Source organism: Heterocephalus glaber, unplaced genomic scaffold, assembly GCF_053883595.1.
Source record: "Heterocephalus glaber isolate CG9 unplaced genomic scaffold, H.glaber_assembly_v1.0 deba00001531, whole genome shotgun sequence".
In the NCBI taxonomy this organism is placed as follows: Eukaryota; Metazoa; Chordata; class Mammalia; order Rodentia; family Bathyergidae; genus Heterocephalus; species Heterocephalus glaber.
The window spans coordinates 24,383,973-24,397,742 of NW_028258329.1; the positions used below are offsets into that span (position 1 = coordinate 24,383,973).

Here is a 13,770-nt window from a genome sequence, read left to right on the forward strand (position 1 = left end):
AGACAGGAGGAGTCAGTCTCTAACCTCTTAACGTTACCTCCTGGGGACCAAGCTTCCAACACGGGAGCCCTTGGGAAACACACTCAAACAATATCCAGACCACAGCGTGGGGATTTATGCTGTAAACAAAACATGTAGTTGAAGCAACTGAAGCTGTATCATAGAAGATATGCATTGTAGCACTTTATATATAAAATACAAAAAAACCTGGAAACAACTGACATATCCAAAAATAGGGTATGGGTTTGGTAAAATCTAGTACAGAAAAACGATGCGGTACAACAGAAATTTTTCATTATAGTGTAGGTGATGGGGTACCAGATGCCATCCACTCACTGTTACGTGAAAAAGTAATTGTATGTTGTAGGAACTAGAAGGCCATACAAAAATGAAAATGGTTGTTTTATACTGATAGAATTATGGGCTTCTTTCCTCCAAATATTTATTGAACATCACATCCTTTCTTCTATAATAAAAAACCATACCAAGACAAAACTGTCCATTTAATTGGGCAGTGTTTGGGGACTGCAGTTTGCCCAGCCTGAAAGCCACAGAAGTACCAGCCATGGGGCCCACATGGGGCTATGTCTGGGGTCACTAGGGTCCCAGTGCCCTGCAAAATCTCAGAAGTTACCAAAAAAAAGGTCAGCATCTTTTCTGTCTCCTGCCACCTTTGAAACCTTTCTCCCAAGCTCTGATGTCCAATACAAATAAATATTTCTGCTTGTCAAGCATCTTTCTTCAACGGCTTTACAGAAGTGATGTTTGCTGTCAGCCTCCCGCTAAAGGAGACTATCTTAGGGAAACTGGTCTTGAGCATACTCATTGTAGAGAAAACCAATAAGTCTGCTGATCCCCAGAGAGTTTGAGAGTCCAGAGAACTGTGTGTTCCAGAAAGGACATAGAGGCACTAGCAAGGGCTAAAAGACCAGCCTGTGTCACAAGGTCACAACGTGCTGTGTCTCTGTCATCAGTGTGAATTGAGCCACCCTGTGACACTCAAAGTCATTTTGCTAGAGGTGCTGGTGTGAGCTAGTAATCAGACAATAAGAGTCATTCCAGGGTAAAACTGTAGCTCAGTGACAGAGCATTTGCTCAGCACTCACAAGGTCCTCGGTTCGATTCCCGGTACTACAAAAAAATCATCATCATCTCCTCAGTGACTATTACTAATTAGTATACTACACTGCTGGATTTGAACTTCACAGAGGCAGACAGAATCAATTAGCCAAGACAAAAACCCAGAACCAGGCATGGTGGTACATGCCTGTGATCTTCAAACTCTGGGAGGCTGAGGCAGGAGGATTGAAAGTTCAAGCCCAGTCTGAGCAACTTAGTGAGGCCCTGTCTCAAAAATAATTTTTTTAAGGCTAAGGATGTAGCTCATTATGAAGGCCCTGGGTTTGATCCTCAGTACCCAAACATTAAAATTTTTTTAAAAGGGGCAACACAGACTTGATTTTTCTCAAGTAACTATCAGAAGATTCTCAAACACATAATAAATATAATTGTTTCCTTTCTACTCTGGGTTTAGGGTGAGGGTGTTTGGTTCCAAAGGACTGACAGTAAGCCTTGGAAAGACTCTAGAGATGGGGCCGCCTGTGAGATTCACACTCAGAACTCTCATGGCACATTTTGTGTGGAATTTGGCCAAGGGCTTGAGAACAAGAGTGGGTGGGGAGAAAAGAGGAAAGAGAAGAACCTAATTCCTGAGGATGAGCTGTCCTGATGGTCCACTCTAACATTTTGCCCCTGAGGCTCTTCCTCAGGACCTCAGTTTCTCCCTTACCTCTTAGTGCATGAAAATCACGTGATACTATAGCATCCTAATGTTTATATACATTTTTGTCCCAACATTTTATTAGGACACTTTTTAAACAGAACCATAGAAAGAATTGGGAATACTCATCCACCTCCCACTTAGATTCAACAATTGAACTTTAAGATTTTTTTTTTTTTGGTACCAGGGATCGAACTCGGGGCAGGCATTGACACTACTGAACTAAATTCCCAGCCCCTGAACTTTAAGAGTTTTTTAAAGGCAGTTCTTAGCATTGAATCCAGGACTTCACGTATGCTAGGAAAATGCTCTGCCACTGAGCAACACCATCAGCCCACAGATTTTTTTTTTGTATCAGGGATTGAACTCAGGACCTTGCACTTGCAAGGCAGGTGGTGGAACCACTGAGCTAAATCCCCAGCCCCAGATTTTTTTTAATATAAGCTCAGAACACTTCATCAAGGGACGAACCAAAGAAAGATCAAGGGTAATTTTGACTGTATATGATTTTTCTGGTTATTATTTTGTTTTGCAGTACTGAAGATTGAACCCAGGGCCTTTGCACTGATCTACAGCCCCAGCTTCCCTGTCTTAGTTTCTTTCTCATTGTTGGAACAAAATACCCAACACCCACAAATTAAAGTAGGAAAAGTTTATTTTAGGTCACAGTTTGTAGAGGTTTTAGTCCATCGTTGGCTGGCTCCAAGACGGGGCAGCATGGAAAGGTGCATAGCAGAAGAGAAATAGTCCATGGCAGGGTAGGCAGGAAGCAGTGAGCCTTCATTCCCCTTTTTATTCCATTCAGACTACAAGCCTATTGGTTGATGCCACCCACACCCGGGGGCGGGGGGAGGGGGGCTTCCCATTATCCACACCCAGAATATGCTAAAACAATCAGTGAGCTAATATAATTATCACACCCATGATCCAGTCACTCCCAAAAGCCCCACCCATTAACACATAAGGCTTTTGGGGAATATCTAGGTATAAACTATAACATACCCCCCTTTTTAGTTATTTTTGAGGCAGGGTCTCTCTAAGTTGAGAAGTTTCTCAGGCTGGGCTTGAACTTGCAAACCTCCCAGAGTTCTGGGATTACAGGCATGTACCACCACACCGGATCCATATGTAATTTTTTAAATAACGTTTTTGTGCCTGTGTGATATTGTGGATGGAACCCAGAGCCTCATGCATACTCTACCAGTTAGCCACACCCCAGCCTGATTTAGTATTAGGATTAATATTCAGACAAATATTAAGACAATATTAAATAATGCAAAGACATTATATTAAGACAAATCATGACTGAATGCATTTCTTGCCTCATGTGCTATCCTGACCCCGCTCCATGAGAGCTGGGTCCCAGAGACTCCCAGGTCCGGTCCATAGTCATCCATTACCTAGGGCCCATAACCCTTCCCTTCCTTGTTGCTCTCCTCTTCTCAGGTAACCCAGTATCTATTGGACCAGTCTTTTGTGATGGACGAAGAAAGCCTCTACGAGTCTTCTCTCCGAATAGAACCCAAACTCCCCACCTGAAGCTGCCAACCAGATCCAGCCGCTCATGTGGACACGTGCTATATGATAGTGTACATATTTGTTTGTTTCTCTGGATTTTCCTCTTCACTATGTGCTTCTCCAAGACTACAGATCTGTTCTCGTTCTTAGATTTCCTGTAGACCCGGAATATGAATTTCTGCACCGTCTCAGACTCTGCCCCCTGCAGTGCCTGTTTCTTTGAACAGCTGTCCTCTCAATCTGTCCTCCAGACCCACAGGGAGGCAGCACCCGTGCCGACATGAGTCTTCGGCTCCAGTCCTGCTTTGCCCTCCCTACCCAGTGCCCAGGTCGTGACTACCCTGGGCATCCTCCCAGCATGTTCCATGTAGCTGTTAGAATGGGTGGGTGGGGGGAGGTGGGAGGGGGAAGCCATACCCTCGAGTCCAATCATTGACAGCTCTTCCCGCTGACAGCGATGCCAGTTTCCAAAGCAGCTTTTTCAGCCAAAATTGCAGGTCTCCCAGTAAGCTGCCTCCTGGTAAGCTGGCTGGAAGGGAGTCCTCTGCCGAGGCTGCCACCCCAGTACCACGTCGCTCCTTGCTGTACGATTCATGCCAGATCGCATGAAAAGCAGTCTCCATAGAGTGGACAGGTCCCAGAACTTCCCGAGGAAAATGGAGTCACAACACCAAGTCATGGCAACCTTTGCCAGCTGCTGCCCAGCACTCACTGGAAGTCAGAACAAAAACATGTCACTTTTCCTCCTCTTTGAGGCACCTGACAGTCACTACAAGCTTACATTGAGATGCTCTAAGTATGTACACCTTGTGATAATTAGTACCACACTGTAGAATTAGGAAATCAATAACCAAGTGTTTTTATTGCATATACTGTAGTCCTGTCTAAACGCCTTCTAGCAGGAATATAGTACTGTAGTGCTTATTCTGTGAATATTACCATGTATTTTTTACATTGTACAGTATAGAGAACACAGGTCCACTCAGAAGTGGCAGGCATGCTCCACTCCGACAGACAACTTTTGCTGTAAGCAATACCTAGTGGTATGAGAATTCTATTTCAAGTCCTAAAATATTTCAACTTACAGCTTGTTTGGAAAAAAGAAATTTCCACTTTTGTAAACATATGTTTCCTGATTACCTCTTGCTAATAAATCTATTCTATCTCAGGGTGAGCAGCGGGCTGTGAGTGGCTTCATTCCTTCACCCAGGTGATATCTGATGATCACCTGCTCCGTGGCAGCCCCTGGGCTGAGACCAGAGTTGGAGTGATGAGGATGCCGTCCCTGCTGTGGGGACCAATAGCCTGATAAGAAAGACTGTTCATTTTACCTGTTGCCCCAGAAACAAATCACTCCAGAACTTGATCACTTAAGCCATGTTGTTGCCTTTCCAGTGCTATGGGCTTCCAGGGCGTGGCTGGCAGCCCTTGCCTGGGGTCTCTCTTGGGGTTACAGTCACACAGCAGCTGGGCTCTGTTGCTGAAAACTCATCTGGACCAGGTGGCCAGCACAGTGCCCTCCCATGGCTGGAGGCTGGTGTGTTGTTGACAGAAATGTCCCCACATGGCCTCTCCCTGTGACTCTGGCTTGACAGTGTGGCAGTGGGGTCCCACTGAATGATCACCCCACAAGACCTGGGGAGAAGCTGTTCCACAACATTCTGAGTCAAACACATCAGCAAGGCAGCCCAGGGGAGGCTAGGGGAGGTAAGTTTGGCTCTTCTCAACAGGAAGAGACACAACTGTGTAGCCATTCATCTGTGACAAGAGAGACAGCATTTTTTGGTTTGGGTTTTGGTTTTGATTTTGAGGCAGGGCCTTACTATGTATCCCAGGCTGGCCTGGAAATCATGGCAATCCTCCTGCCTCAGGCTCCTAAATGCTGGGATTATAGGCTTGTGCCACCCCGCCACTCTGTCTGAAGATGGTATAGAAAGTGCCTTGGGCATAGCAAGGAAGAGAGGCCAATGTGATAGGATGATGGGGGGATTGGATTAAGCTCCATGGAGATGTGAGGGAGTTGTGGTGTGAAAAAGAGCGATTTGCCAGGCAGAAGAACTGGCATGTGTGAAGCCCAGAAGCCTAAAAGAATGTGCTTGTTCAGGAAATGCAAGTGTGAATGTCCAGGTGTGCAAGTCAAGCAGAGATGAAGGTAGAGTGGAAGAAACCAAGCCATAGGAAACCCAAAGCAAAGGGTTCCCAAAGAAGAGACCCCTCCAGGACCAGGACGAGCCCAGGCCAGGGAGATGCCACGAGCCACCACCAGAGCCTCCAGCATGACAGAAAAGATTGTCTCCAGGTAGCACGGGTCTTTGCTTTAGTAAAAATAGAAATTAAAATGAAAGCACAAATCTACAGGAAAAGCTTTAATTGGAAAGTTAGAGGGATGACAGCTTAGATAGCTGGAGGGGTGCTCTCCGATACAGGGGCTCAGACCAGCCCCCTGCAAAGGCTTCATAGCTCTTGAGTCCATGGCTTAGGGGTGGTCTCACTCCCAGGAAAAGACTGTCTCTGTGTGGTTCCATTCATGTGGACTCTGCCTTTCTCAGAGCCAGGTGATCACAGATTTGGAGCAGTACCTGGAGGCTTGGTGTCCCCAGTGTCCCTGTGAACCTCTTATCTTGGTGTCCTTAGCCTTGAAGGGTGCTGAGATCCTGTAAATTCAGGACCAACCAACCCATCTGGCCAGCTTCTACACACTTCCAGATGATCAACACACCCTATGCAGTGCCCAGAAGAGATCTGACTCAGGATTTATAGTAACAAAGAATACAAAATGAAGGTCAAGGTTTGTTCTTCATTTAGTCACCTCTTGGGCATCTGTAGGTTAAAGTGAAGAGCCATTCATAGCAAGAGTGGCTTTCAAGTCCCTGACCCTCCCAAGGAAACAAAAACCATGCTTTCAATGAGCGGCAAGTATGCCCTGGGATTCTGCCTGTCCTCCCCCTCCTGTGTCACAACTGCCTCAAGGTGACCAGAGGGACTCAGAACAAAAGGCCTGAGCGTTGCCCCCTGTGCAGGCAGCTGTGACGGGTGCCCGGGCTCAGATACTTCCCCGCTGTCCCCCCAAGGAGGACAGGCCCAGAACTCCAGCTCAGGCGCGGGCAAGGTGCAACCTGCTGCTGGAGCTTCCCTGGGCCATTTTCCCTGGGACCCACAGCCAAAAGGCTCCAGAACTTCTCTCCTGTCCTCCACGCAGCTTTCACTTTTTCCCTATTTGTGCGGGACTGGAGGAGGCAATAGAGTGGAGAGAAAAGGATCTCTCCAGAGAAAGCCTGCTGTTTACCTACCAGCCTCACCACTTACCTGCTCGATCAGCCTAGCCCGTCACTTAATTTCTCAGAGTGTCAGTTTCCACACTTGAAAAACAGGCATAAAAGTAGTATCTCAGCTTGGAGTAGAATTAAAGGAGCTAATACAAGCTGAGCAGGTCTAATCTGAAGCCCAAAATTCAAAATTCTGTTTGGCAGTATGACCCCACAAGTAGAAATTCCTGTACCTGACCTCATGAAACGGCTCACAGTCAAAACACAGGCACACTAGTCCTAGTGTATACAATTACCCTCAAGCAGTGTGATACGGTATACGTGAAAGATAAATGAGTTTTGTGTTTTGACTTGGCTCCCATCCTCAAGAAATTTCATTATACAGACAGATTTTCCAAAACTCGGGAAAAAAATCCAAAATTGGAAACACTTCTAGCCCAAACACTTTAAATAAGTACTCAGCACAGCATAAATAGATGGAGACAGGAGAGCAGGGTGTGTTTTGAGGTGCAAATGAAGTCCTGCAGGATGGAAAGCTACACCAGTCATCTGGGACCAGGGGCTGCTGGTCCAGGGCTGTGCTGAGCTGGCTGCTCCCTTCCCTCACCATCCTGGGTCCCAGGAAGGAAGGCAGAAAGCACATCCAGGCAGCCTGGGGGATCCTTGGGAGGAGCGTAAGAAGATGGAGGCCACCAGAGGGGAACTCAACATAGTTCATCTGATCTGTCAAAGGATAAGACCACAACAACCTAATTTAAAGATCCTAATTGGCTTTATTTTCAATTCTAGAATCAGACAGCCTTCATTCTGTACACAGACCAAGTATTCTACTGGGTTGAACAGAGGATTTTTTTTTTTTTGTACCAGGGATTGAACTCAGGACCTGCACTTTTGAGGCAGGCATGGTGCCACTGAGCTAAATCCCCAGCCCTAGAGGATGTTTTTTATAGACAGAGAAGAGCCGCAAAAGGCAGAAACAAAGAACAGAAAGCAGACTGGTCCTTTCAAAGTTCCTTTCCCTGTGAAGTGGGAAACAGGGAGACAGAACAATAGAAAAATACCTGACTGGTTAACATCAGGTTACCTTGTTTGCTTGAGGATTAAAACAGAACGAATTTAGCCAGATGTGGTGGCACATGCTTATAATCCCAGCATTTAGGAGGCTGAGACAGGAGGATTGTCTCAAGTTCAAGGCCAGCCTGGAATACATAGCAAGACCCTGTCTCAAAAAAAAAGAAAGAACATTATTATCATACCAAATGAAACCAGCCTGATGAGAAACTTGGCTATTATTTCTCATTTCTCCTGGTTTCTTGAAAGGTAAGATAAACAACTTAGTTTGGGTTTGGTGATGTGATACTTTAGCATGAGTGATTCCATTTTGATCTTTAGATTTTCCTGTTGGGGCTCAGGGGAAGGGCCTAGTGCAAAGCAATGGACTCCTGTTTTTATTATTGAACATTCATTATGGGAAAGCAGCCTTGTATAGCAAATAAAAACTTTAGAACAGTGATTATCAACGGGGAAATTGTGGGCCTCAGGGGACATCTGGAGACATTTTTTGGTGTCACATTTAGAGGATCCAGTAAGCAGAGATAAAGAATGCGGTTAAGCTTCCTTCCAGGCACAGGACAGTGGCCCACCACAAAGAATTACCTAGCCCAGAATGACAGGTGTGCCAAGGTTGAAAATCTCTGCTTCAGAGCCAGACTGCTCAGGTTCAAATCCCAGCCTCACCACTGCCTGTGACCTTAAGCAAGTTACAGAACCACTGTCTGACTCAGGTTCAAAATGGGAACAAGCATGATGCCTGCCTCACAGGTTGCTACAAGAACTGCATGAGCTGCACCAGGCAAGGTAATCGGCGTGTAGCAAGAGCCAAGTAGCCTTTAGCTGTTGTTTGCTCTTGAACCCTTTCTAAATGCTTACTTTGTAGTAGGCCCCACTACCAGCGCTCCCATCTCAGCAGTGAGCAAGCAGACCTGGTTCTCCGTCACAAGCCCTGCCTTCTCACGGAGGCATGGCCATAACAGAGATATCCAAGGCAGAGTGACGGGCACCATGGCAATGACCAGGCAGCATGATCACAAGGACAGGAGATCTTTTTCTTTCTTTTTTTTTTTTGTGGTACAAGGGAACAAACTCAGGACCTTGCACTTGTGAGGCAGGTGCGGTGCCACTGAGCTAAATCCCTGGCCATGAGGAGATCTTGACCCAAGCCTGGATTGCGATAACTTGGACCTTAAATGTCCCCAAAGACCCAGAAATTGGAGGCTTGGTTCCAGAGTGGACAATAGGGAAGGGATGGCACCTTTGAGAGTGGGCCTACTGGGAAGTCTTTAGGCCACTGGGGTACACATATTCTTGAAGAGGAAGAGAGACCCCACCTCCTTCCTCTGACTCTTTTTCATTTTCCCAACCATGAGGCAAGCAGCTCTCCTCACCATGGCTCCCGCCATGATGTTCCACTTCACCACAGGCCCAAAGCAGTGGAGCCAACCATGGACTGGGCCTCCAAACTGAGCCAAAATCAACCTTTCCTCTTCACAAGCTGAGGTTCTTAGGTGCTTGCTACAGTGATGGGAAGCTGACAGCCAAGCAGATGATGCAAAACCATGGTCCCCACTGTGAAAGATTGTTGCCCTCTGAATTCAATGGCCAGGCTGAAACTTGGGGCAGGCTCTGGGCAATGATTTTTGCCAGGATGAAGCCAAAACTTAAGGGGCTACCAAAAATGTCAGTAACGGAGATAAATAACAACTTAATGCAACATGTTTAAAACCCAAAATTCACATAAAAATCCACAACGGATGCCAAACTTGTAAAATAAAGACAGCATCAGTGTTCCTGAGGTGTTCCTCTGGTCTAGCTAAGCCCCACTGTGGCTGACACTGGGCTTTTGGTGCTTTTGTCCAAGTTGTATAAAATGCCTCTTGTTAAAGAATGGAAAGAGTGGGCCAGGGATTTAAGATCAGTGGTCCTGAATTTGATCCCCAGTACAAAAAGAAAGAAAGAAAGAAAGAAAGAAAGAAAGAAAGAAAGAAAGAAAGAAAGAAAGAAAGAAAGAAAGAAAGAAAGAAAGAAAGAAAAGAGAGAGAGAAAGAAAGAGAAAGGAGGAAGGAAGGAAGGAAGGAGAGAGAGAGAAAGAAAAGAAAAAGAAGGAAAGAAAGAAAGAAAGAAAGAAAGAAAGAAAGAAAGAAAGAAAGAAAGAAAGAGGGGGTGCAGAGAAAAGAAACTGCTCCACTCTGGGCTGTAGGCTAGTTCCTGGGAAAAGAGGCAGTGGGTCAATTGGTATTTGCGTTTTTTTGGTACTAGGGATCAAACTTGGATCCTTGCACTTGTGCAGCAGGCGGCGAAAACACTGAGCTAAATCCCCGGCCCCTGGTGTTTTCCTTTACTTGTGTGTGTGTCTGGCTCACTAGCTTTCTACCGACCTGCCCCACTCTGCCGTGTGAAGGAGCTGTTGAAGGTGCACACCCCTGGCCAAGTCTACACCTGGTCCACTGGTGTCCTCAAGTGTAAGTGGGTTTCAGGACTTCCAGCTTCTCGCCCCTGCCCTGTGTTTACTGGCCACAGTTTCTTTCCCAAGGTGGAACTCTGGAAGTCTTGTAGGTTGCTGGGCCAGGAATATACAAAGGAGCAATTGTTATCGTCCTAGGAAGACAAAGGTGCCACCCAGACCCACCCACCCACCCACCATGTGTTCATCGAGTTCCTGTGTGTCCACACCCAGGAAACAAGCATCCAGCCTGGCTCCTGACCTCCTTGGGTAAATGGTAGAAATCATACCATATAATTCACATACTCCTAGCTTCGCTCCCACCTCCCTCTGGATCCACACCCTTACAGCTGACTCCGGAGATATCATCTCAATGTGACTGTCTCCAGCTCTCCTGGACCAAACTGACTTTGTCATCTGTAATGCCATGGACAGCCCCTTCGCTCCAGCCTGGACAGCAGGACAAGAAAAAGAGAAAGCGAGTTTAGCAGTCTAAAGAATAAAGTGTGATCAGCGAGGATTCAGACCAGCTAATGGGATAAATCAAATTTTATATCTGAAAATGGTTAATTGAATATTATGTGCATTTCACCTCTTTTTTTTTTTTTTTGAGACAGGGTCTCACTATGAGGTCTAGCTGGCCTCAAACTTTCAGTCTTCCTGCCTTGGGCTCCTGAATCTTTTAAAACATGTCCTTGGGGCTAAGGGTACAGCCCAGTGCTAAAGTGCTTGCCTAACATGCACAAGACCCTGGTTTCCCAAACAAAAAACAGGTCCTTGAAGAAACAAAAACCCAGGGTTTCTGGTAGGAAGGAGCAGAGGCCCAGGTAAGGCAGAGGTTGAGGGGTAGGCTGAGTGAAGACCTGGGGAGAGGTAGAAGGTGCCTGGTGGGGCCCTGGCAGGAAGGTGGCCAGAAGAATACAACAGGGCTGTGGTGAAATCTTACAGACTCCTTCTGCCCCAGCCCCATCGGATCTTCCGGCAATCAAGTCCTTATCAGACCCATCACCTGGGAGGCATATGGTCGCTGTACAGCCACTCCCCATACTCAGGCCAAGTGACTCACAACCCAGAAATGATGAGGCCCATTCCTCAGGACCAGGGAGGGAAGCCGGAGGATTCTACCCACTCAGGGAAGATCCTCTCTGGCCACAGAGAACCCAACCTCTTGCCAGTCACACGTCTCTGAAGCTGCCCACACTGAGCAATCGTGCCACCCTGCTAGGCTGTGCAACACCTACAAGTAAAGCAGCCTAGGGGCCTGCATGGAGTCAATGCACACAGGTGTTTTTTCTGTGAGGACCAAAGTGTGGACTTCATCAAGCTGGGTCCTTGGCAGCTGCTTCTGGGAGATGAACAGACACCAGCTGACCTAAAGAAAGCCTTCTTGATGCTTGTTGGGGCTCTGTATGTATCCTTTCCTGGTCCTCACACGCTTATAAAATCTCAGCCTTTCATTCAGACAGCACAGTCCTCTCTCTGGCTCAACACTGCTTCCTTGTAGGACGAATAAATTCTTCACCTTTCTGTATTCGAAATTCCTGAAGGCCCGAGTACCAGGCTGTCATGTGCAGGTCCCAGAACCCCTTTCCCTGCCTCTGCTTCCTCCAAGCCTGTAGCCACACACAAGGCCCACCAGCCCAACTGGCCCTGCTGCAGAGCTTTCTCCAGCTGCTGCAGGCCTCCTCGGGATGAGAAGAGCATGGCCAAGCTTTGCCCTCAGTATCTGCACCCTTTGGGCCTCAGCCTTGCACCCCTGGCTCAGGAGGGCAGAGACACTGTGGTCCTGTGGCTCTGCTGCACCTGCACCAGGGCACAGGGTTTCTCCTCTGTTTCTCCTGGGTGAGATGGAGGAACCCAGGCTGATCTTCAAGACTGCTGGGCACTGGCCACTCTCCTAGACACCTCAGAGTGCAAATTTGCTAAAACTTGGCTAGCTCTGCAGGAAACTGCCCAACGTGGGCAGCACTAAAGACTGTGTAGTGCCCATTATTAATTCAGGAATTCAGGAAGTAGGGTTAACTTAGAACTTGGAATGGGGTGAGGAGGGTGCATCTGAGGAGGTGAGGAGGAAGGAGGAGGTCTGGAAGTGGAGCTGTGGGAGACCAGGAAGCAGGCTGCTGGCTGCAGGAGAGCAATGGTGCTGGGCATTACAAGCAGAACAGGAATGTATCGTAGAGGATCTTAGGTTCCAGACAAAGGAGGGTGGGCAGTGAGGACCTGGGAAGAATGAGACTGCAGGAGGCCCTGGAGAGGAAACCAGAGGTGCTCGTGTTCTGAGCCTCTGGACTCCCGTCTGCAAATTCCTCCTCCCCAGACACAATAGTGAGGCCATTTCAGGCACAAGTTGCACAGGGCCGTGTGCCTGCTCAGAAGCTGGTGCTCATGCAGGGCCAAGGTTGGGTAGGGTAAGAGGAGGGGAGCACACTGCTCAGGGCCAGTTTAAAGGGAGGACCAAAACACTCAAAAGAAATGAGACTTTAATGCACTGCTTTTTAAAAAATCAAAAATTAATGCCAGCAGGACATGGTGGCACACACCTGTCATCCCAATATGGAGGAGGATGAGACAGGAGGATCACTGCAAGTTCAAGGCCAGCCTGAGCTACATAGCGAGACCTCGTCTCAAAAAAAAAGCCAGGGATTTAGCTCAGTGGTTCTTCCCCCTGCCTCTCAAGCGGAAGGACCTGAGTTCAATCCCCAGCACCAAAAAAAAAAAAAAGAAAAGAAAAGAAAAAGAAAGCCACATAAGGTCTTAAAATTATTGTAATTTAGTCCATTGACACAACCCCCTGTATTCATTAGCTTTTTCACTCTACAAACTGTCTGATTACCCATCCATCTTTCCTTCACCCATCCATTCACTCTTCCACCCATCCATCTAATCTGCCCATCCATCTGATCATCCATTTAGTTGTTCGACCATAAAGCTATTTCTCCCTACTCATCCATCCCTCCTTCTGTCCATCCATCTATATATGTAACCCCAATCGACAACCACCATCCACCTATTTACCCAACCTGATATCCTCCTATTATACAAAACAGCATATAGGGCCAGGGATTTAGCTTAGTGGTTTCGCCGCCTGCTGCACAAGCGCAAGGACCCAAGTTCAATCCCCAGTACCAAAAAAAAAAACAAAAAACAGCATATAGACATGAGAAGCATTCACCACTTATCAACAGGCCTAAGTCTGTCTGTCTTTCTTTCTGCCTCAGTTTCTTCATCTGGGAAGCAAGTATGTGTGTTTACAAGAAGCTTCACAGGGCTCTGTGAGCATTAAATAACAAAATCTCCCACTTACAGGGTGGCACACAGCTATAACCCTAGCACCTGGGAGGCTGAAGCAATAGTGTTGTGAGTTTGAGGCCAGGCTGGGCAACTTAATGAAATGCTGTGTCAGAAAACATCCATGTAGACAGCAGCTGCAACACAGTGTTATTGGAATCAGAAACAGAGCTGGCCACAGGCCCAGCAGTCTTCTGTGAAGTGGCCTGAAAGACAGAGAAATTCACCAGGCATGATGGCACATGCTTATAGTCCCAGCACTCAGAAGACTGAGGTAGGAGGATTGCCCTGAGTTCGAGCCCAGCTGGGCTACATAGTGAGTTCAAGGCCAGCCTAAACTACATAGTGAGACCTTGCCTCAAAAAAAAAAAAGAGAAAGAGAGACAGAAATCCATGGCTAACAGATGAGAGAGGGTAGA

General features: G+C 47.1%; 1 protein-coding gene across 2 annotated transcripts in view; it reads left to right on the forward strand.

The window, feature by feature from the left end:
• Rasgrf1 (Ras protein specific guanine nucleotide releasing factor 1) overlaps positions 1-4,472 on the forward strand; it is a 111,557-nt gene extending 107,085 nt beyond the window's left edge. For both annotated transcript variants that reach the window (XM_004874801.4, XM_004874800.4), the window contains exon 27: positions 3,227-4,472. In XM_004874801.4, coding sequence (XP_004874858.1) covers positions 3,227-3,319 — 93 coding nt within the window. In that variant the 3' untranslated portion in view covers positions 3,320-4,472. The remainder of the gene's footprint in view (positions 1-3,226) is intronic.
• The last annotated feature ends 9,298 nt before the right edge of the window (positions 4,473-13,770 follow it).